Source organism: Neoarius graeffei, chromosome 22 (genome assembly GCF_027579695.1).
Source record: "Neoarius graeffei isolate fNeoGra1 chromosome 22, fNeoGra1.pri, whole genome shotgun sequence".
Lineage (NCBI taxonomy): Eukaryota > Metazoa > Chordata > Actinopteri > Siluriformes > Ariidae > Neoarius > Neoarius graeffei.
The window spans coordinates 46,365,496-46,390,290 of NC_083590.1; the positions used below are offsets into that span (position 1 = coordinate 46,365,496).

The window sequence follows — 24,795 nt, forward strand, 5'->3', positions numbered from 1 at the left end:
TTCATAGAAAAACCAGAGGTTGCTTGGGATAGAATGTTCTTATAGGGAAAGGAACAGTAAATCACTACCATCAGGTGTTGATAAAAACCAGAGAAACTGTGCTTGGCTGTGCAAATGGACATGGGCAGTGTCAGTAAGCAGCTTAAATTCTAAGGGATATGATTTTCTTTTGTTACCACAATGGCCTTAATACATGATTATGTGTATATCAGAAAACAATTTTCTGAACATGTGTACCAAATTTTGGATAAAAAGAGAATGGCATCCCTCCAGAGAATTAAGCGTACTATAACTTACTGAGGCCTGAGATTTTAAGTGTTCTCTCTGTAGGGTTTGTGTTTGAGGAAGGAGAAATATCTAAAGTGTGATAGCAATGGAATAGCTCAGGCAGTATATGTATACAGTTGCCTACTCTCTTGAGACTTGAACTAGAAATATTGCATTTTTCCAGAAAACATCTAAATGTTGCCATCATAGCAGGAGTGGTTAGGAGGGTCAGGTTTCCACATGATACCAAATGATTTCAATTCATAAGGTGAAACTGAATCGAAAACAATATGATACATTTTGATTTAGTAGTCTCCAATGTGATTGACTTGTTCAGAATCTGGGATAGGCCTACATTTCCCTTGCAAGTATGAGGTAGAGAAGGACTATTTAAAAAAAAAAAAAGTGTTCATTACAGACAAATTGCCAAGTTAGTCTATTAAATTATTTACACATCATTTTTGAAAATATGAATTATTTTACACCAGTAGTCAGCCAACATACATTATCAAAAAATATTGATCTCCTAGCAGACTCAGAAGTCCATTAAAAAAAAAAGTTCCAAAATGCTATACACAGGCTATATAAAGTTTATGTACTTCATAACTCCGTTTTGTACAACTAATGCATGTATAAGCCTACACACCCCACATTTCACAGCTCTGATGATTCATGGTGGGCTCAAGATAATTTGTGAGGGTTCCCCAATTTTTTGGTTTAACAGTTACAAGGAAATCCATTTGTATAACCAATGATTTTAGCTGTCCACACGTTAGCCGTCTACATTCGCAGATATCTGCCTGATGGCATGTAACATCCTGAGTTCACATAATTCATGCCTTCTCCTTGCACAGGCTCATTCCTTTACTTTCCGGATTCCTCCTTTCCATGCAGGGTTGACCGATTAAAAACAAGGGTCCTTCTGTATTGTTCCTTCATTAAGTGCCTAAAGAAATGCACAGCAAAAAATATGGCTGACCATTTTGATAATAATCTGTAATAATGTGATAACTGATAATTGATAAATCCAAAAATCTATTATTAAGTTAAATCAATTAAGTTCAATCAGTCGTTTTTACTAGACCTTACCTATAGTAGTGATGCTACTGATACCGTATTTATATTAACCACTTTTATAATTATACGGTAACAATTTTGAAGGTTTTTTGTTTCCTCATGTTTTTAGATGTACTACAGCTGGAACATATTGTTCATCCAAACTAACCTTGGCAAATCATGTCCTTATGGACCTTGCTTTGTGATCAGTGATGTCATGCTGGAACAAGTTTGGGCCTCTTTGTTTTAGTGAATGGAAATTGCTTAACTGTTTCAATAGGAACAGTGACTAAAATCTCATCTGCATTTAGATCTGTTGGTGAGATATCAGTAAATTGGGGCGGAAATTGTAGTTGAAACTCCTTGTTCATTCATCATTCTTGTGCATTGGTGTGCTATGTAAGGAAAAACAAAAGAGCACCTTTCTCAGGTAACAACTCGCATTTGAAGGCTCACTGGTGCAAAAACCATAGATGCTGGTCTACACAGATGTGGAAAAAGTAACAGGGGATTAATCATTCTTTGCCAAATTCTTGAAGTGGACAAAGCAAGTGGGTTGGGTAGGGGAATAATTTTGTTGTCATGATTTGGGTCTGCTTGCCATAGGGGGGAGAGTAACTGTAAATTAATACAGAGTTATTCTGACGTATAACCTTTATCCTATGATGAAACATTTCTATCCTAATGAAAGTGGTCTTTTCTAGGATAACTCTGACATCATCCACAGGGCATGAGGGCTCACTGAATGGTTTGATAAGTTGGAAAATTTTGTAAGTCATATGCTATGGCCTTCACAGTCACTAGATCTCAACCCATTTAAACACCACTATAGGAGATTTTGAACTGACATGTTAGACAATGCTCTCTACTACAATCATTAAACCTCCTGTGATATCTTTTGAAAGAATGAATTTCCAGTGCAGTTCCATGGAATCTGTGCCAAAGTGTTGTCCAGAATTCTGGGAGCTCATGATGACCCAAATACTTAATAAAACCTTTTCTGTCACTTGTCTGTATTCAGCTATTGAGACTGAGTTTTGATTTCTGTGTCCACAGTGTCTAGCCGAACAATTAATTACATTTGGTGCAAAATCTATAAATCCAGACTTATGATGTTTTATGTGGATCTTCATCCTTTATGACTTTTGTGGATTGCCACCCTTATCATTTTATTTATTATCTGCTCTCTCCCCCCCCCCCCCACTTGTTTCCCATCAGAGCCTTATAGTCCTGCAGTATGGGTGATGATGTTCGTCATGTGCCTGTCTGTGGTGGCCGTGACCGTTTTTATCTTTGAGTTTTTCAGCCCTGTTGGATACAACCGAAGTCTACAAAGTGGAAAGCGTCAGTAAAATTATTAAAAAGATTTTTTGCCTTAGGCACATCTAGAGATGAAATCAGCAGTGCATAACTTTGCTTATTACTAGATTGAAATATGCAGTCATTTTATAATAATCTGAATCAACAGAGCATGTCTGATTCCACACTCACTTTTTGTACAGTCTTTTCCCTTTATTCCTGACAGCTGTAAGATGTGCTAATGTTTGTCATTTCTCTCTCAGGGGCAGGAGGATCTAAGTTTACTATAGGAAAATCTGTGTGGCTACTGTGGGCTCTGGTCTTTAATAACTCAGTTCCTGTAGAAAACCCAAGAGGAACCACAAGTAAGATCATGGTGCTGGTTTGGGCTTTCTTCGCTGTTATCTTTTTGGCAAGCTACACTGCTAACCTGGCTGCCTTTATGATTCAAGAGGAGTACATAGACACGGTGTCTGGCCTCAGTGACAAGAAGGTAATCAAACCATACACTCTAGTGTTTACATTTTAAAAATTTGTCAACAAATGAATGTAGAACTTTACTGTTATGTATAATTTTGATTATATATTTTGGATGTACTCTAAGAAGTATGCCTATATAATAATGACGTGAATAGTATCCTTGCAGAATATTTAGTATGGTATTCTGCAATGTGAGATTCAGCCTGCATGTGACTCTGAGGATCTAATTAAATGCTGCCATTTCTGTGGTATTATAGAATTGCACTTGGACAAAAAGAACACCTATATTAGAATGCTGTTCATTGATTATAGCTCAGCATTCAACACAATCATCCCAATTAAGCTCATCACCAAGCTTAATGCTTAAAGGCTTGGACACCCAACTGTGCAGATGGATACTGGACTTTCTGGTTGGCAGATTTTAGGAAGTGAAGATTGGCAACTCCATGTTTTCCATGCTGATTCTGAACACAGGATCCCACAAGGATGCATGCTCAGCTCACTTCTGTATTTCATTTGCACACACAATTCTATCACTAAGCACAACTCAAAGATCATCCTGAAGTTTGTTAATGACACTACTATCCTAGGCCTCATCACCAACTGGGACAATTAGATCAGAGCACTATCATAGTGGTGCTGTGATAATAACTGTATGTAATAAATGTCACCTTATTGTCACTCCATCCACAACAGCACTGTCAATGTGTAACGGTAAAGGAGCATCTGTCTCAATATTAGCAAAACTAAGATGATTGTAGATTTTAAGAAGATGCAGGAGAGCGAGCATGCTCCTTTACCTTTACACATTGACAGTGCTGTTGTGGATGGAGTCATCAACTTCAAGTTTCTGGGTATGCACATTGCTGATGACCTTACTTGGACCAGATGGCAAGGTCTGCCAACCAGAGACTTCACTTCCTAATGAGATTCAAGAAAATTTGTCTGCCCCATACCATTCTCAGAAGCTTGTACCACTGCACTTTTGAGAGCATCCTGATTTGCTATATTAGTGTCTGGTTTGGCATCTGCATTGCCACCAATTGCAAAAACCCTGCAGAGAGTGGTAAAGGCAACTGAATGAATCACAGTTCTTAGATAATATCTACCAGATACACCTCTTGACGAAGGCTCACAATATTATGGTGGATTGCACTCATCCAGCTCATAACCTGTTTAATCAAGCTCGTGTCTGGTAGGTGCTTTGAAGCTTACAGTCATGGATGAGGAACAGTTTTTATTTGTAGGCCATCAGATTACTAAATAACTGTATGCAACTTTAAGTATTTTAAATGTCACCTTAAGTGCATTACTCACTTTACTTTTATAGGACATTTACCATGTGTCAGTTTAGTCTCAGCTGCTCTTTTTTGACTGTACATACTATATGTGCATATGACAAATAAAATGACTGACTTAAATGTTCGTTCATTTATTCATTTCTATTTTCCTGGTGGGAGTTGTCATGGCAACAGGCCGAGAGATTCACCCTGACTGGCTATAGATTCTAGTTTCTCCAGAGTATTCTCTTCCAACCTAACTGTGCAATATAATCTCTCCAGCTGGTCCTGAGTCCTTTGCCCCAGTATTTACACCCAGTTGAACATACTAGTAGCAGAAGCTGACCAGAGGGCATCCTCAAAGGTATCCAAACCAGCTTAACTGGATTCTTGTGTTTCAGAGGAGAAACTGCTCTATGCCAAGCCTCCCCAGAATTGCCAATCTCCTCACCCTATCATGGAGATTATAAACAGAACTCTTTAGAGGAACCTCATTTTTGCCACATGTAATTGTGGCCTTATTCTTTCAGTCATTACCCACAGTTTCTGACCATAAGTCAATCTTACACTCCTTTTCCAGCATTTATGAATAAGATCTCAGGGTACTTAAACTCCTGATCTAAGGGCAAGGTCTATCCCCTCAGCTGCAGAAAACATTCCACTCTTTTCCTGGAGAGAATCATGGCCTTGGACTTGGAGGTGTTGACCTTCATTACAGCTGCTTGACTTTCAGCAGTAAAACATGCAGGTGCATGTTGGAGGTCTGCTTCAGTTGGTGCCAAGAGAGCAACATCATTTGGAAAAATACTGGACACCGCTCCAATACTGAGTGTGTCTTGATATCCTGTCTTTGAAAACCACAAAGTAGAATAGAGACGAGACACAGATGGAATCTGACAGCCATCTTAAACAGTTTTGACTTCATGACAAGAAGGTGGACACTTCTCTCACTGTGCTCATAGAGTCACCAGATTGCACAAAGTAGTGGCACACACACTTAGTGCATCCCACAACAAATGTCAAGGCACACCATCATAGGCCGTCTCTAAGTCCACAAAATGCACGTGGACTGGTTTGGAATACTTCTATGACATAGCAAAGCTGGGCAAGAGTGAAAAGCTGGTCTACTGTTCAAGAGCCTGTGTGGAACCTGCACTGTTACTTCTGAATCTCACTGTTACTCCTGAATCTACCATTCCAGTTAATACAATAATACAGTCTCATCCTACAATCTCAAATGCATTCAATATCTCCAGCTGAATCTCATTCACCTGCATCCTGGTGGTTCTCTAGCCACCCTAGTAACCTCAGTCACAGAGACGGACTACATAACATTGTAAGATTGCTGATACTGGTGATGCAGTCACAAAATCAATCACTGAGTTTTGGCCCAAGGTACCCTGATATCAAATACACTTGTGAGCAACCTTGTGTTCAAACAGGTGTTTGTTACTTGACAACACATGGCTTACACATATGGAATGTATGTTTCTTAAGACTAACACCTGTTAGTAATTCCATTGATTATCCATGGATTAAGTCTTTTTGCAACTGCTTTTAGGAGATAATAGGTTAAAAAAATTTAATTAAAATTTTTTATATATATATATATATATATATATATATATATATTTTTTTTTTTTTTTTTTTTTTTTTTGCAATAATCATGTTTGAGAAATATTATTTAATCTAAACAGTATTAGTTTAATAAAAATGTTAGACTTTTGAACTCTGCTGTGTGAGGATCAAACAAACAATTCCAAGTTCCTGTTGTGAATGAACAGTGCTTGTCACAGTCATGCACACGCAGCAGGAGCGAGCAGTAACTTTCGTGAGGTAGTATGCTACATGATGTCATGTTGTCAACACTGGGATCTGTGTTACATGCATTTTTGTGACCTGTGTTACTCCTGCATTTGCAGTTTTACTATGAATGTCAAAGTTGAGCAGTGAGCAAACATTACATTCTGTGTTAAACTCAGGAAATTGGCAATGGAAATGCTTGAAATGCTTCATGAGCTCAACCCTCAAAAATGTTGAAGAAATTGAGCACATTCTGTGTCAGGATTGTCAGATTGCCCTGACTTCTGCTCCCATTAAGTGCAAATGCTGCTCAAAACACCTTGCCCAGCTCATTGCTTCATTGGCATAGGCTTACTTAAGTATTTCAAGGGCTTCACCTTTAGCTGATTTCTTGAGTTCACGCATACATGGATGTTGCCACAATAATGCGTGTAACACAAGTCATGATGTTGACAGTGTGATGTCACGCTACATATTGACTCACAAAAGTTACTGCTCACTTCTGCTGCATGCTCTGTTCTTTCACAACAGGAAGAGTCTCTGAACTTTTTGATCGCACCTTGTCTTGTGGCAAAAAAAAAGTCCCTTTTCTTTTGACAGGAATGCCAGTCATAGATTGGGCCAGACATGTCTGTTTAGATTCCCCACTTTTTTTGCCTGTAGTTCCAGCAGCCCACAGAGCAGTACCCTCCCCTTCGCTTTGGCACTGTCCCAAATGGCAGCACAGAAGAGAACATTCGCAGCAACTACCCTAACATGCATCAATTTATGGTGCGCAACAACCAGAGAGGAGTCGAAGAGGCCATTGACAACCTCAAGACTGGGTGAGTGGATGATATCTTTTGACAAAGATCATGAACTACTATGGTCTTATACAATAAACCTTCACTCCCATACTAAGCTACATTATTTGTTCCTATTTCCAGTGGTTAATTCTGTAGAGATTTTAATAATACTGCTTACATTGGTCTGGGTTTAAGGATATGGATGCAAAAGCTGTGTTAATGTATTCTAGACAAAAATAATGGATATCAATTGTCTTTAGCACAGCTCTAGAAACCATTAAGAGTTCCTTTTAATGTAGCAGGAAAGACAGATGTGGGTTACAGCATAGGCATTAATTATTTTGTCAGCTGTCGGATCCTGTCTATCTCAGAGTGGGTGTGAAAGCAGACTTCCATCCTTTGTGTGAAGGCACCGGAAACACCATAATTACACTGAAATTGCTGCTTTCCCCAAACACATTTTCCAAACAACTAAGCTTTTTGGTTTTATTTGAAGCAGTATTTGCTCTCTTAGCAAATTTGGGGTTTAATGAAGAAGAGTTCTCCTATATTGTAGCTTTCTATAACTTAAATTTGTTCAGTCATATAAGAGGTAAGGGTAATTATTTAGACAGTGCTGATTTTTGAATTAACATGAGATTCCTTAGGAAAGTTATTTCATGAAATAGTTGTTAGAATGCAGGCACTTACAGATGTATGCGTAGAGGAGAGCGGGTGCAGACTGACAGTCAAAGCCAAGATGAGAGACTAGAATCAGAGTCGATAAACAAGCTGGGGTCGGGCGATCGATGAACAACACAGGGAAGATAAGGCAAAGACCAAAAACGTGAGAGAGAAAGCAAAAGGGTAAGAAATACAAGAAGCAGTCAGAAGAAACAAGGCTTGTTATGTACTGAGCAGGCAGAATGATACTTCACACTGAAGTATTTGTTTGGGGAGCTTAAGTAGAGGGACAGGTGATTAAGGAAATGAGAAACAGCTGAGTTTCAGTATGCTGGAGACAGAGGGTGCTGTGTGTCTTGGGAGCTGTAGTTCAGAGCGTCCATGTTTGTAGTTTGTTCTTTCTCAGCAGGTTTACTGACAGAACCCCCGAGGAGCTACCTCCGGAAGCTACATTCTTTCTTGGACGACCCCTACCTCTGGATGCTGCTTTGTTGGGATATTGGGCATGAAACTTCTGTTTCAGAAGTGGGTCGAGAATGTCCCTGGACTTGACCCAACTTTGTTCCTCAGGTCCATATCCTTCCCAATCTACCAGGTACTCTACTTGGCCTCCTCTTCGTCTTGAGTCAAGGATCTTATTTACCTGGTAGATGGGCTCTCCCTCTAGATTAAGTGTAGGGTGTTCCTGGACTGGTGTGTTGCTGGCAAGGGGCACTGGGATAGCAGGTTTCAGGTGTGATACATGGAATGTAGGAGATACTTGGCTGTGAGGGGGGAGTTCAAGACGGTATGACACTTCATTAAAACCTTAAATGGCCCGATGTAGTGTGGCTGGAGTTTTCTACAGGTGTTGGGTTCTCTCAGATTCTTCGTGGCCACCCATACTCTGTTGCCAGGGAAAAAGTTTGGAGTCTGTCCTCTATGCCTATCTGCATATTCTTTGTACTTGGCGCAGACTGATTCTAGATGCTGATGGACCTCCTCCCAGATGGTTTGACTGCATCTGAACCAGTCATCAATGGCTTGTACCTGGCTGGGTATGTCGTCCCAGGGAAACAAGGGTGGTTGGTATCCGAATATGCATTGAAACGGTGTTAGCTGGGTAGCTGACTGTTTAAGCAAGTTTTGTGCATACTCGGCCAAGGGAAGGAAGCGCACCCAGTCCCCCTGGTTATGTATGCAGTAGATCCTCAAGAAACACCCGATCTCCTGATTTTCTCTCTCTACTAGGCTGTTTAACTGGGGGTGATAGCTAGATGTGAGACTTACGGATACTCCCAACCTCTCCATGAAGCTTGTCCAAAAACATGAAATGAATTGGGATCCCTGGTCACTAACTATATACTCAGGGATGCCATAGTACCTGAAGACTTGTTGAAATAACAGCTCTGTGGTCTGAGCGGCTTTGGGGATGCCACGCAACAGGATGAGTTTCAATGCCTTTGAAAATCAGTCAATGGTTACCATTATAGTGGTGTTGCCTTGAGAGGGAGGGAGATCCATGATAAAGTCAATTGCTAGGTGTGACCAGGGCCTTTGAGGAAGAGAGGTAGAGAGCATAACTTGCTGGTGGGGGTGGGTGGGGGGGGTTTGGAACCTTTGCTTGAAGCGACGAACTGGTTGATTTCCGTGAGCATGTTCTCCCACCAGTACTTGTTCCTTAACATTTGGTATGTGCATTGACTACCCGGATGTCCAGTGGAGGGAGATGCATGAGCCCAGGTAATGAGTCTGCTGCAAAGATGCTTGGGTACATAGAGAAGACCAGGTGGGAGATGAATGGGATGGGTTTGGGTTTGTGACTTGTTTATTTCCTTGTCCAGTTCCCAGGTGATGGATTGTACGAAACACTGTGGTGGGAGGATGGGATGAGAAACTGAGTCTTGGTGGGATGGACTGGAAGCCCTGGATAGAGCGTCTGCTTTGGTATTCTTGGAACCTGGATGGAATGAAATTGTGAAGTCGAATTGGGTGAAGAATAATGCCCACCTGGCCTGGTGTGGATTTAACCTTTTGGCTTTCTTGAGATATTCTAGGTTATTGTGATCTGTGAGAATTACGAAGGGGTGAGTGGCTCCCTCTAACCAATGCCACCACTCCTCAAGGGCTAGTTTAATGGTGAGCAGTTCTCTGTTCCCCACATCATAATTCCTTTCTGCTGAAGTTAGCTTCTTGGAAAAGAAAGCCACTGGGTGTAGCTTCTGTTTTTCCCCAAAACATTGGGAAAGGATGGCCCCTACTCCAGTGCCAGACAGATCTGTGATGAACGGCTTAGTAGGGTTGGGATTCTGGAGTATGGGGGCCAAAGTGAAGGCAAGCTTGAGCCGACTAAAGGCTTCTTCTGCCGCTAGGTTCCACTGTAGGCGCTTGGGACCCTTCTTCAGCAATGCGGTTAAGGGAGCTGCCAGAGTGCTGAAACCTCAAATGAACCTGTGGTAGAAGTTTGCAAAGCCCAAATACTGTTGAAGATCCTTCGTGGATTTGGGTGTCAGCCAGGAAGTGACAGCTGATACTTTAGATGAGTTCATGCTTACTCCTTCTGCGCTGATGATATAGCCAAGGAAGGAGGTCTTACTTTGATGAAACTCACATTTTTCAGCCTTTACATAGAGATTGTTCTCCAGTAGACACTTGAGAACTGCTCTGATGTGTTCCTGGTGACTTTGGGCATCTGAGGAGTATATCAAGATGTTGTCAATATAAGCAATGGCATATTTGCCCAGCATGTCCCTTAGCATGTCATTGATAAGGCATTGGAACATGCTGGGCACCGAAGAAAGGCCATAAGGCATGACTCGGTACTCAAAGTGTCCAGCGGTTGTGCTGAAGGCTGTTTTCCATTCATTGCCCTTCTTTATCCTGATCAGATTATATGTGCTGCACAGCTCAAGCTTAGAAAAGATCCTTGCAGATCTGAGTTGCTCTAGAGCTGCTGGAACCAGGGGAAGAGGATAAGGGTACTTTACTGTGACCTGGTTTAAACCTCTGTAATTGATGCAAGGCCTTAGTCCACCTCCTCATTTTTCCACAAAAAAGAAACCAGCAGATGCAGGAGACTTAGAAGGGCGAATATATCCCTGTTTGAGGGCCTCCTGAATATACTCCTCCATGGCCATGTGTTCCTTCTGGGATAGAGGATAAATATGACCACGTGGAGGTGACATACCTGGCAGTAGGTCAATCGCGCAGTCATATGGCCGGTGTGGTGGTAGCCCACAGGCCTTCCCTTTACTGAAGACCTCCAAAAGGTCCCAATAACAGTCAGGAATATTGTCCATAGAGTCTGGTTGAGGACTCTTCACTGAGATGGAAGATACTTTGACCTGAAGATGAGAAAGACAGCTCTGGAAGCAAGTGGGTGACCATTGAAGAATTTCTTTACTTTGCCATGAGATCAGAGGGTCGTGCAGCTGTAGCCAGGGATATCCAAGGATAATGTCATGATCAACGGTTGTGGTCATGTACAGTGAAATGAGTTCTTTGTGCAATGCTCCTACTTGAATCTGAACTGGTTAGGTGCATGTGGTGACAAGCCCGTCACCTATGGGCCCTCCATCGATGGTCCTAATGCTGAGTGCACTGTTCAGAGGGGTGGTAGGCAGGTTGAGCTTCTGCACGATGGTACTGCTGATAAAGTTCCCCTCTGCCCCTGAATCAACAAAAGCAGATAGGACATATGTGGAGGATGCCACCTTTAGTAAGACTGGTATCTTAAAGGATTTAGAGTTTAATTCTCTCACTGGCCTCATAGATCTTGCTGGTGTTTCTGCTGGGGTCACATGGGCTGGTCGGACCAGACAGTGCCGGATGTTATGTTTGGGGCTCCCACAGTAGGATAACCCCTCCTTGTGTCGTCTAGTATGCTCAGCACGGGTTAACCTAGTGCATGGAACCTCCATGGGTGAGCTGTCGTCTGACTGAACAGACCTGGCACTTTCATGGATAGAGGGTCAGTGCTTTAACAGTTGGTTGAGATGAATAGCTAAGTCAATGAGGGAGTCCAGAGTGAGGTTCTCATCTCTACAAGCCAGTTCACTGATTAGGTCAGGGCGCAAACCCTGGCGAAAGATTGCTTTCAGGGCTGGATTGTTCCATCCACTGGCAGCAGCTAGCATCCTGAAGTTCAGAGCATATCCAGCAACACTTGGGGAACCTTGAGAGCTGGCAAGTAGAATCTCCCCAACCTCAATCCCCTTTGGTTCATGGTCAAAAACTCTCTTGAATAGGGAGAGGAACTGCTCATATGTCTTAGTTTGCTCACCGCTCTTGTTCCAAATGGTAGTTGCCCAGCAGAGTGCTTTGCCAGTGAGAAAAGATAGAAACAGCGATTTTGTGCTCATCAGATAGATTCGGCATGGTGGCAAAATACATAGAACATTGAAGTAAAAACCTTTACATGCAATGGTGTCTCCGGGAAACTTCTCCGGTGTGGGGAGTTGTAGTGCAGGGCTAGGAGGAGACTCGGGGTGTGCTAGGAGGGCCTGCGACATCACAGTTGCGCATTGTGTCATCCGAGTGTTGAGGTCGGCGAGCGTCTGTTGATGTTCTCCAAGCAAGCGCCTCTGCGTGTTAAGAACAGTCTGCTTAGTATCCTCCACTACATCCATGTTTGGTGAAGTATCCTGTTAGAATGCAGGCACTTACAGATGTATGCACAGAGGAGAGCAGGTGCAGACTGACAATCAAAGCCAAGACGAGAGACTAGAATCAGAGTTGATAAACAAGCTGGGGTTGGGTGATCGGTGAACAACACTGGGAAGATAAGGCAAAGAGCGAAAACGTGAGAGAGAAAGCGAAAGGGTCAGAAATACAAGAAGCAGCCAGAAGAAACAAGGCTTGGTATGTACTGAGCAAGCAGAACAATACTTTGCACTGGAGTGTTTGTTTGGGGAGTTTAAATAGAGGGACGGGGCGGCACGGTGGTGTAGTGGTTAGCGCTGTCGCCTCACAGCAAGAAGGTCCAGGTTCGAGCCCCGTGGCCGGCGAGGGCCTTTCTGTGTGGAGTTTGCATGTTCTCCCCGTGTCCGCGTGGGTTTCCTCTGGGTGCTCTGGTTTCCCTCACAGTCCAAAGACATGCAGGTTAGGTTAACTGGTGACTCTAAATTGACCGTAGGTGTGAATGTGAGTGTGAATGGTTGTGTCTATGTGTCAGCCCTGTGATGACCTGGCGACTTGTCCAGGGTGTACCCCGCCTTTCGCCCGTAGTCAGCTGGGATAGGCTCCAGCTTGCCTGTGACCCTGTAGAAGGATAAAGCGGCTAGAGATAATGAGATGAGATGAGATGAGATGAAATAGAGGGACAGGTGATTAAGGAAATGAGAGACAGCTGAGTTTCCGTAGGCTGGAGACAGAGGGCGCTGTGTGTCTTGGGAGCTGTAGTTCAGAGCATCCATGTTTGTAGTTTGTTCTTTCTCAGCAGGTTTACTGACAATAGTTAATTATAGTAGCATTTGTCAAATATATACAATTATTATACATACAAGACACTTTTTCAATGGAATAAAAACATGTATTCTATTCCCTTCTAGCGGGTTCCATTCATTTGGTTTGATAGCATGCAATATTGTTAGCATATCGCTTATCCTATGCGTATTACATCACTCTACCCAATGGAGAATGAATGACGAATATGGTTTGATATCGCATGGTTGTGAAGACAACATGATGTCACACGTCGGAGATGTGACTGTGACAATTTGTAAACAAATATGGCTGCCATTTTTGCTTCGTTAAATATGGAAGATTTTGGTATTTTGTTTTTAGTCAGCAAACATACCTTTAATATTGCCACTTTTGGAATAGATGCAGCACATTACATTAAGAAAGACATGGTCACTTTATATTGCCAATGATAAATATAATTGCAGATATCATTGTGGTGCAAATACTTGACAAGACTTGGGACTTTCAGGAGGGTTCCTGAAAGTGCCCATGCCATCTTAAGCTCAGGCTAATGCATTGTGCATGCATACAGTATGAATATGCACTGTATACTCTCTCACACACACACACACACACACACACACACACACACACACTTTTAACAATTAATTAATAATTTTCTCTTCTTTCATTCTATGTCATGTCGTACTTTCTGCTTACAGCAAACTGGATGCCTTTATCTACGATGCGGCTGTTTTAAACTACATGGCACGGAAAGATGAAGGTTGTAAAGTGATGACCATTGGTTCAGGAAAGGTGTTTGCCACTACAGGATATGGCATTGCCCTGCACAAGAACTCACGCTGGAAGCGACCGCTAGACCTTGCTTTGCTGCAGCTGGTGGGAGATGGTGAGAGGATTAGAGGTCAATTAAGTGAGTTAAATTAGCATGTTAATGAAAAAAAAAATGTTGCCACAAAGCCATAAGACGTGGTGAACACATTGGTTCACACTGGATTTCGATTAGTGTGGGATGATGTAGGATGTTATGGCAATATACTGTAATGAAGTATTCCAGGTAAAGATAATGCCACAAAAACTTGATTTTATGTGCCACAAACCCATTTAATGTAATTCTATTAGGGACTGGACAGCAAAAATTTTCTTACAGCTTAATACCAATAAGACGGAGGTTCTGACTGCTGCTCCAAATAATGCTGCTCCCATGATTAGGGAATGTATTGGTCCTCTGTTACCCATTCCAACCTGCATAATTTAGGGGTTATGCTTGATCAGTCTTATCGTGTTAAGCAGCTGACCAAATCTTGGTTTTTACACTTAAGAAACATTAGTAGATTGAGATCTGTAGTGTCAAATGCAGAGCTAGAGATGCTTATACCTGTACATGCTTTTATGTCATCTTGTATCAACTACTGTAATGACTTTTTCCTCGGTTAATAAGTCTGCCCTCGAGCTTCTGCAGTTAATTCAGAATGCTGCTGCAAGATTATTCACTACGTCAAACAGACTGTCTCATATCACCCCTCTACTTAAATCTCTTCACTGGCTTCCTGTTGCATTTAATATCCAGTTTACTAAATGGGGGCAGCCATGGCCTGAAGGTTAGAGAAGAAGCCCAAAGGGTTGCTGGTTTGATTCCTGGGACCAGCAGGAAAAAAGGTGAGGGGAGTTGAGTAAATGAACAACACTTTCTCTTTCCTCTCTATCATGGCTAAAGTGCCCTTGAGCAAGGCACCTAACCCCTAACTGCTGCCTGTGTGATGTAGCATAGCTGCCCACTGCTCTGATTATGTGTGTGTGCTCATTGCTCTGTGCATGCATGTATTCACTGCTTCAGATGGGTTAAATACAGAGGAGGAATTTTACTGTTCTTGAGTCTACATGTGACAAAAATAAAGGCTTCTTCTTTAAAATTCTCACTCTTAAGTACAGAACATTGCACAGTCAGGCTCCTGCATACATGGCTGATCTACTACTTCACCCTCAATCATCTGCAGACTCACTCAGGTCAAATTGGCTAAAGCTACTATCTGTCCAATGTACCTGCCTGAAGACCCGTGGTGACTGAGCTTTTGAGGCTGTAACACCTTAACTGTGGAATGTTCTGCCTACACCTATAAGAATTGCTGATTCTGTGGACCCTTTTCAAAGGCAGTTAAAAACATATCTGTTTAGATAGGCATTTGGGCAGTATGTTGCATTGGTCTGCATTTTATGTATTTTTTGTGTATTTTAGTGTTGCATATCTTTTATGCAATTCCTTTTCCTTTTTATGCTGTTAATAACTCTTGTAAAGCACTTCGTGACTTTGTCTGGGAAAGGCACTATATATACATTTTACTTATTTTTTTACTTACTTACTTGACACATCCAAGAGTTTTCTAGAACAAATATACTATGTGAAAATCTGAGATATCAGGTATTTATATTCTCAGACAGCAGAGATGGTTGCAGGTTAAGAACTTGTATTTTAAAACATGGAAACAAATCCATAATGTGAGGCACAGTCAAGGTCAGAATACAGGCAGAAGTCAGGTGATTTGCAAACAGAGTAAATTGAGCAAAAGACAAAGTCAGACCCCTCTCTACGTCATAAGTCTAGGATCTCCTTGACTGTGTAGTCTGATTGTCCCTCAATGTGTAGAGGACTTGGGGGTGTGGCAGGAGGGATGTTGTCAAGGGGCCTTGGATTGAGCTTTGAGAATGTGGGTGCAAGGCATCAGTGGCATGGGAGGTCAAGCTTGTATAAGCCTTTGTTGATTTCTTATAGAAATTTGAAGGTGCCTATGTAGGGGTGAGTGAATTTCTCTTGATTTTCGGCCCACTTCTTGATTGGCCCTTTGAACTTACCCATTGTCTTGGGGGTGGTATCCTCCTAAGCCCCAGATATGAGGCTGACAGATACCCCTAAGTTGTCCATAAAAATGCTCCATACCTGAGATGTGAATTAAGTGCCCCAGTCACTTACTATGTTTTTGTAAATCCTGTAGTGTCTGAATACACAGGTCTGCAGTTTTGAAGGCTGAATGGAGACTGGGTAGGGGAATCAGGTAGAGGGACTGATAAAATGTCCGGTGACCATCATGATGAATGAATTTCCTAGGGAATGTGGTAAAATCATGACAAAGTCAATGGCAATGTGAGACCATGGTCAGTATGGGCAGTGGAAGGAGTTTACCTTTGGGTAATGTTGTGGGTACGTTGGACTGAGCACAAACAGGTAGGGGCGGATTCTACAGGGGTGGCTGGGGGGGGGGGCACTAGCCTCCCCTGGAATCTGATTGGCTACCCCAGGTGCCCCCCCAGATGATTGACATGTTACGGCACCGCACGAGAAAAGCCAGTTGCATTGAAGTCTGTGACTGCTAGGTTCCTCCTGTACAGTAGATGGCGCAATGCAAGCTACCACAAGGCGTTGCAATCCAATTTACAATAGAAGACATGGGAAAGAAGAAAAAGAAGAAGAAGGAACCATTGAACAGAAAAGGCAGCTGCTCCTCAGCCAGATGGATTTTAAGACTGACCTATATCGGTGAGTACACGACCGCAGTTTATCCCAAAATAAGTTCACGAGTTCAATAAGATCAGTCAGTGGATCTTCTGGCCAATCGATTTTCATTTCATAAATCAGAATGATTTGGCAATTCTTCTATTTGGCAATAGAAAAGGTGAAAACACAGATGTAGTCAAAACTAGGTGTGTGATGTGAAGTGACCTTTAGCAGTATGAACAATGTTCAGAATTAAGTAAATCATGGCGTATTTTGAAGACTAGACCCTCTTTTGAAGGAAGTACAGGGAGTGTGTTTATTACCGTGGCACTCAACCTTCTTGTTGTAAGTGCAAAAAACGCCCATTCTGCTAGGGAAAGAGTGTACGGAGCACTGTGCTACTGCTAGAAGCTAGATGCCTTCTGCACGTTCTTAATAAACAGTGGCATCTTTTGCGTCATTTGTAGAGGCTAGCTGCGGATTACAGAGAGATGGTAGATATCTGTGTGATGATTTGGGTTCTTAGTTTTTTTACTTTAAGTTGGACCTACTCGGCGTTGCTGGTATGGTAGCTTATGATCACGCATTAAGGGGGTGTGGAGTTGGCGGACAGAAAAGATGTAGGCAGTGAGTGTAATTTTAACCCTTGTAATGTAATATCTATGTTGGACATGAAAATATTGCATTTTGTTTTCATAAGGGAAGTCATGCTAGGAGTAACAAAGACAGTTTTTTTCATCTCATCTCATCTCATCTCATTATCTCTAGCCGCTTTATCCTTCTACAGGGTCGCAGGCAAGCTGGAGCCTATCCCAGCTGACTACGGGCGAAAGGCAGGGTACACCCTGGACAAGTTGCCAGGTCATCACAGGGCTGACACATAGACACAGACAACCATTCACACTCACATTCACACCTACGGTCAATTTAGAGCCCAGTTTTTTTTTCAGTTGAGATTTATTTATTTTTTTGTGGAAAGTTGATGGTTTGATGGACTACTGGCTGTGTGAACAACTGACTATATGTACCTGTGTGTGTGAGTAACTGTGTGACTGTGTAACTGACTCAGTGTGTCAGTAACTGTGTGACTTGAGTTACTATGTGCATTTTAGTTCCAGTCAATGGTGTCAGGGTGTTGGTAAATGCACCGTATTCATTTTGTACATTAATAAACTACAAATTACACTCAAAATGACATCTTCTGTGTGCTTAATATGTAGCTACTTAAACATGATTGTAAATTGAAAGTATTGTTTATAAGTTTATTTATTTAAGAAGGATCAATGTGTATTAATTAACATGTAAATGCACTAGAAATAATCACTGACTAGTTTTCTTTCATCTGTAGTCCCTGTAATTTTAATGTTGAAAGAAAGAAAGGTGTGTATGTATATATAACAAAAAGACAAAAATAATTAGAAGTCATGACATGGCCAAGAACACAAGACGAGAACAGGTGCAACACCATGTAAGAATAAATAATAATCATAACAATAATGCATAATTTAAACACATAAAAAACAGATATACAGCACACAATCGCTAACATTAATCATGAGTGCTCGTGCATATTTGTGTGTGTAGTAGTAGGAACCATTGACCCCCCGAAATAGTCCTGGCCACCCCCTTGCCCCCCCCAAGGAAAAAGTCTAGTTCCGCCACTGCAAACAGTACATTAAGAGATGAACTTTTTGATCTAGTATGTGAGCCAACCAGTATTTCCCCTGGAGAAGTTGGTGTGTTTTATGGATGCCTTAGTGTCCAGTAGTAGGCAAGGTGTGTGCCCAGGTGATGAGTTTACTCCTCAACTATTGGGGCAAATATTTCCATCCTGCAGAACACTGACTGTGGATTCTCTGGAACATTCTCACTCGCATTGTCAAACTCCCAGATTAAAGTTCCCACAAAACAGGCTGGTGGTAGTATGTGCTTTTTGCTGTACTTCTTGAGAGGATCTGGGTAAAGGCTTGAGAGGGAGTTTGCTTTCATGTTATTGGATTCTGAGTGGTAGGAGAGGGTGAACTCAGACCTCGAAAAAAAACAGGGCCACCTTATCTGTTGTAAGTTGAGTCTCTTGGCTATTTTGATTCTTCTGGTCAGTATACAGTTATGGTCAGAAGTTTACATACAGTGACATGAATGTCATCTTGAATATGAATGCCATGGCAATATTTGGGCTTTCAGTAATTTCTTTGTACTGTTCTTTTTCTGTGGCAGAATGTACAGCATACATCTTTAATAGTAATAAAAAAAACACTAGAATTTGGTGCACAAATTTGAATTTTCTTTGGGTTTTCTGAAATCAACAGTGTCAAAATTATACATACAGGGTCAAAAATATATATAAAGCACACCTAATATTTGGGTACAAAGTATTTTCGCAAGATTCACCTTGACCAAACATTTTTGTTTACCATGAACAAGCTTCTGGCAGAATTCTGGTTGGATATTTCATGGCTCTTTATGGTAGAATTGGTAGAGTCCAATTGATTTTTTTTTCTTGGCATGAACTCGACTTATAAGCACGGTCTATATATTTTCAATAGAGTTGAAGTCAGGACTTGTTTTAAGCTTAATGTTAGCCTGCTTCATCCTCCACAACCAGCTCTGATGTGTGTTTGGGTTCATTGTCCTGTTGTAACTCCCAAGTCCCAAGTCATGTTCAAGTTTCTAATGATTTATGCTGAAGAATTCTGAGGTAGTCCTCCTTCTTCATTATTCCATTCACTTTGTGCAATGAACCAGTTCCACTTGCAGCAAAACAGCCCCAGAGCATGATGATCCTACCACCACCACCACCACCAGCTGGTACAGTGCCCCTCTGTACCAGTATATGGTGGTCATTGTGGCCAAACAACTCAATCTTTGTCTCATCTGACCATACAGCTATCCTCCAGAAGACTTTTTCTTTGTCCATGTGGTCAGCTTCAAACTTTAGTTAAGCTTGAAGGTGTCAATTTCGGAGCAGGGGGTTATTTCTTGGATAGCAGCCTCTTAATCCATGGATTAAGAACTGTACACAGTGATCCATCAGCTTCCAGTTCATGGCAGGGCTGTTCCAGGTTGTTCCTGACCATCCAAACCAATTTCCTTTCAGCTGAGGGTTACAGTTTGGGTTTTCTTGAAGCAAAGTGGCTTGGCAAAGTGACTACACCTCACAATAACTTGGATACAGTTGTTTGAACTGATCTTGGAATTTGCAGTTGTTTAGAAATGGCTCCAAGAGACATTCCAGAGTTGTGTATATCTGTGATCCTCTTTCTCAGATCTGCACTGAGCTCCTTGGACTTTCCCATTTTGTGTGTTGGTCAATCCAATGAGTGCTGCAAACAAACCCTTTTTATGAAGGAACAGAGAATTACCAGCTGTAGTTGATCATGATCACTAACAGGAAGTTAAGAGACTTCAGCCTTGGCAAGATACGAGACATTTTGGAAGTTTCAGCACCTCTGAATTAATAATCTCAATGAGTGTATGTAAATTTTTGACCCTGTACGTATAATTTTGACCCCGTGTTGATTTCAGAAAACCCAAAGAAAATTAAAACTTGTGCACCAAATTCTAGGGTTTTTTTAATTAAAGATGTATGCTGTACATTCTGCCACAGAAAAAGAATAGTTCAAAGAAATTACTGAAAGCCCAAATATTGCCATGACATTTATATCCAAGATGACATTCATGTCACTGTATGTAAACTTCTGACCGCAACTGTATATCGCAAATGGGTACTGGGCCCCCTTCAGCCAGTGGTGCCACTCCTCCAAGGGTAGTTTAACATAATGATTGTAAAAACTAAGTAACTAAATAAAATACATTTAATTAAAAAAACAAACAAACATGGAAAACATAACATCTCTAAAAAGTGAAGCAACCACAGGTCTAGCACCTTTGCTGGCTGGATGCAGTATAATTTGAAGTGCCACCTATCCCCATGTGTGTTAGTCCACAGTCATGTCATTTTTCACATATATGCTGTCTTTCCATCTACAGTGTCTAATTCAAATAGTTAGTTTTCCCTATGCTGATATTTGCAATTTTTCCCCAAGAAATTAGTTTTTAAAATGTTATTCTACTATATCATAAGGTGCAGTGTTACAAGCAGTCTACAAGAAAATGCAGTTAAAGGTTTTGTTAAAACTCACAGACAAATCCAAAAAATGAGGCAGAATTGTAAACAATGAAGAGGCAGGGCTCAAGTGATCAGCAAACAACGTGAACTAGACAAAATCCAAAATATAAAACCAGGAAGCGAGGTAAGATAAAAAAAAAAAAACAGGATACAAAGAATACAAAAATACAAAGGCTTGGTAAGTCAGGTAAAGGCACACTAAGCATTACTTTGCAAAGAGTCCTTGTAAGAAGTCTGCTTATATAGGGTGAGGACATTGTTGGAAACAAGTGTGTGTGAAATCAGTATTCAAATGATTGTGAGCGAGGTGGATGGGAGTTGTATTCTGCGGCAACCATGCTTGTAGGCCATAATGTGTTCTGGGAAGTGAAGTTTGGAGTGGATTCTGGCACAATCATGGAAATGAAATGATTGACAGCCTTGGCTGAAAGAGACTGGCTGCAGCACCTGCATTGTGTCCTATCTGTTCATTTTATGGAGTAGCTGAGCTTGTAGTCAAGTTTGACAGGCAGCCTAGTCTAACCTACCATTGTTTTATCATTTCTTGTAACTGCATTGTTGCCACTGCAAGTTCAACATTCTGTGACATGCTGGACCTTGGTATTGAGAGAAGGGGGTGGGCCTACCAGATGAGTAGGTATACCTGACTTTGTCATCTTTACTGTGCAGACTCTGGTTCCAGACAGCAGCAGAACATCCCTAATGTGCAAACTCTCACCCCAAATTTGACTACACTGTGGAGGAATTTTGGCTTCATTTCTATAGAATGGAATGGCATGGAGCCATGTCGTCCAAGTTTTTTACAGTCATTGTTTGAACTGCCAGGAGTTTTTGATTGCTGATGTCATAGTTGCGTTCAGCTAGGGACAGTTTTCTAGAAAAGAATGCCACTGTGTGAAATGTTTTTCATCAGACTTCTGATACGTCACAGCCCCTACACTAGTCTTTGAAGCGTCTACTTCCATGAGAAAGAGCTTCGATGGATCTGAGTGTTTCAGGAGAGGAGCCAACCTGAAGGCTTCCTTGAGACATTGGAATGCTTGGGCCCTTTCTTAAACAAGTCTCTGTGGGGTATGGTGATGGAACTGAACCTTCTGATGAATTGACAGTGTAAGTTGGCGAACCCCAGGAACCTCTGTAGATCTTTCACTGTGGTGGGGATCAGCCACTTGTTGATGGCGATGACCTCATTCTGGTCCATAAGAACATCCTCTTTATTGATGTAGCTAAGGATTGAGATTGTGGTTGCATGGAACCATCATTATTATAGTTTTGAATTTTTCATTAGTTTTAATTTTTATTGAATCAGTTTGATTTTGGGTGGCACGGTGGTGTAGTGGTTAGTGCTGTCACCTCACAGCAAGAAGGTCCGGGTTCGAGCCCCGTGGCCGACGAGGGCCTTTCTGTGCGGAGTTTGCATGTTCTCCTCATGTCCGCGTGGGTTTCCTCTGGGTGCTGTGGTTTCCCCCACACTCCAAAGGCAGCTTAGGTTAACTGGTGACTCTAAATTGACTGTAGGTGTGAATGTGAGTGTGAATGGTTGTCTGTGTCTGTGTCAGCCCTGTGATGACCTGGCGACTTGTCCAGGGTGTACCCCGCCTTTTGCCCATAGTCAGCTGGGATAGGCTCCAGCTTGCCTGCGACCCTGTAGAACAGGATAAAGTGGCTAGAGATAATGAGATGAGATGAGTTTGATTTTGTAGTTTTAGGCCGAATCCCATTTCACCCCTTGGACCAACCCCTTGGCCCTTCCCCTCCATTTTGCGCGTTCACATGAAGGGGTAGGGGTATCCCAATCCCAGTTAACGCGGAGGGGTAGGGGAAGGGGGAGGGCTTCTGTACCCCTCCAAACGGAGATTTTCCTGGAGCTGACTCCGAACGAAGGGGTTTGAGTGATTTCCCACAATGCCATGCGGATTTCAGCGAGATTTCATGCGGATTTCAGAAATATGGCGGTTCCCGCGGCGAAAGATTGTCATAAATGTATTTTCTCCATTATTTACGTGTTTTAAGTTGTTATCCAGAGGAAACACGCCGCTTGATTTGCTTTCGAGCTGAGAATGAGCAGCGATTTCTGAAATCCAAGCTGCTGCTAAAAAGCTTTGGGAGTGAGTATTGTTTTCAGTTGCTTTACTGCGTACGTTTTGTTCTGTTATTCTCGCTTTTATTGTTTACATGAGTGTTCTGACACCTCATTCTGTCGGATGTGGTGCACGAAGCGCCAAAGATATCCCATTCAGTGGTGTTAGTTAACAAATCACACCCTGCCAGCAGAGATTTCTGCCTCTGACTGTAGCGGCTGGTCGCAGCCAATGACGCATTTGGTCGCGTTTTGCTAACGTAAACGCTGACGGAGGTACGCGATGACGTATGCGATCGTTGAAGGGCTATCCCAATACGTAAGGGTTGAATTTCAAGCCCTATCCCTTGTAGCTCAGTTTCAAGGGGAAGGGCCAAGGGGAAGGCGGAGGGGTAGGGGTAGAAATTAGAATTGGGATTGGGCCTTAGTGTTACAAGTGCATAAGTACTTTAATTTAAATTTTTAGGAATTGTTTAGTTTAGGTTTTAGTTTAGTTTTTATTTAGTTTTAGTGTTAGTTTTAGATTTTCAGACATTGCACAGTAAGCATCTTCTTATTTGGAGTTTTACAGTAGCCAGTATTATTGCCACCTTCTGGAACTAGTTCATTTCTGTCTCAAGGGGGAAACAAAATGAAAATGAAAACAAAGCTGATTTCACCTGCAATTATATTTCATTTTAGTTAATGTTGCATTGTTCAATGTAGTTTTTATTTAGTTATTTTTTTTAACTGTCATTTTTATTTCTATTAGCAAAATAATTTTTTTCATTGATAGTTTTAGCTTTGGGCGGCACGGTGGTGTAGTGGTTAGCGCTGTCGCCTCACAGCAAGAAGGTCCAGGTTCAAGCCCCATGGCCAGCGAGGGTCTTTCTGTGCGGAGTTTGCATGTTCTCCCCGTGTCCGCGTGGGTTTCCTCCGGGTGCTCCGGTTTCCCCCACAGTCCAAAGATATGCAGGTTAGGTTAACTGGTGACTCTAAATTGACCATAGGTGTGAGTGTGAATGGTTGTCTGTGTCAGCCCTGTGATGACCTGGTGACTTGTCCAGAGTGTACCCCGCCTTTTGCCCGTAGTCAGCTGGGATAGGCTCCAGCTTGCCTACGACCCTGTAGAACAGGATAAAGCGGCTAGAGATAATGAGATGAGTTTTAGCTTTTGTTAACTATATTAACCCTGCATGGAACACAAATTTATCTCCTTTTACAAATAGCTGGTTCTCTAGGAACTGGGCAGGAACTTTTATGACAGGAATGATGTTGTCAGATTGCAGGCACTTACGGATTTATGTGCAGAAAGAGATTGAGAAGCAGACTGCAAACAAAGCCAAATCGTGTGACGAGAGACATAGTCGGTAACCAGACGAGGGTGGATCGATCAGGCAAACAACACAAAATAGGCGAGGCAAAAGACAAGAGAGTAATACTAGCAGGGGTCAGAATAACGAGATAGCAGGCAGACAATGAAAAGGCTCAGTAGTACTGGTTGGAACACAGAATGATACTTCACAATGAAGGTGTGGAACTGGTATGGTTATATGGGGAGACTAACGATGTGTGTGATGATTGTCAGCTGAGTTCAATAAGCCAGTGACAGGGTGCTGTGTGTTCTGGGATGTGTAGTTCTGGGAGTCCATGTTTGTAGTTTGGTTAGTGACTGCATTTTCAATGGGGATACTGACAGACCCTGTCGCCTGGGGAAAAATCCGGGTTCGGGACCTGTGCTTGTCCGCGTACTCCTTGTACTTGGCGTTGACAGATTCTAAGCATTGGTGCACCTCCTCCCATACTTCTTGGCTGGGCTTGAACCAGTCCTCTCCTGATTGTACATGGGCTGGAGTGTCATCCCAGGGGAACAGGGGCGGTTGGTAGCCGAGTATGCACTGAAAAGGTGTTAGCTGTGTTGCTGAATGTTTCAGGGAGTTTTATGCATACTTGGCCCAGGGGAGGAACTGTGCCAAGTCCCCCTGGTAACACATAAACAAGATTCTCAGGAAGCAGCCTACTTCCTGATTGGCTCTTTCAACTTGACCATTAGACTGTGGGTGATAACCGGATGTGAGGTT

At 42.1% G+C, this 24,795-nt stretch overlaps 1 protein-coding gene across 1 annotated transcript in view; it reads left to right on the forward strand.

The window, feature by feature from the left end:
* grin2da (glutamate receptor, ionotropic, N-methyl D-aspartate 2D, a) overlaps positions 1-24,795 on the forward strand; it is a 254,280-nt gene that overhangs the window by 174,868 nt on the left and 54,617 nt on the right. Inside the window, exons 8-11 of the mRNA XM_060903952.1 lie at positions 2,542-2,667; positions 2,886-3,115; positions 6,849-7,009; positions 13,738-13,925. Coding sequence (XP_060759935.1) covers positions 2,542-2,667; positions 2,886-3,115; positions 6,849-7,009; positions 13,738-13,925 — 705 coding nt within the window. The remainder of the gene's footprint in view (positions 1-2,541; positions 2,668-2,885; positions 3,116-6,848; positions 7,010-13,737; positions 13,926-24,795) is intronic.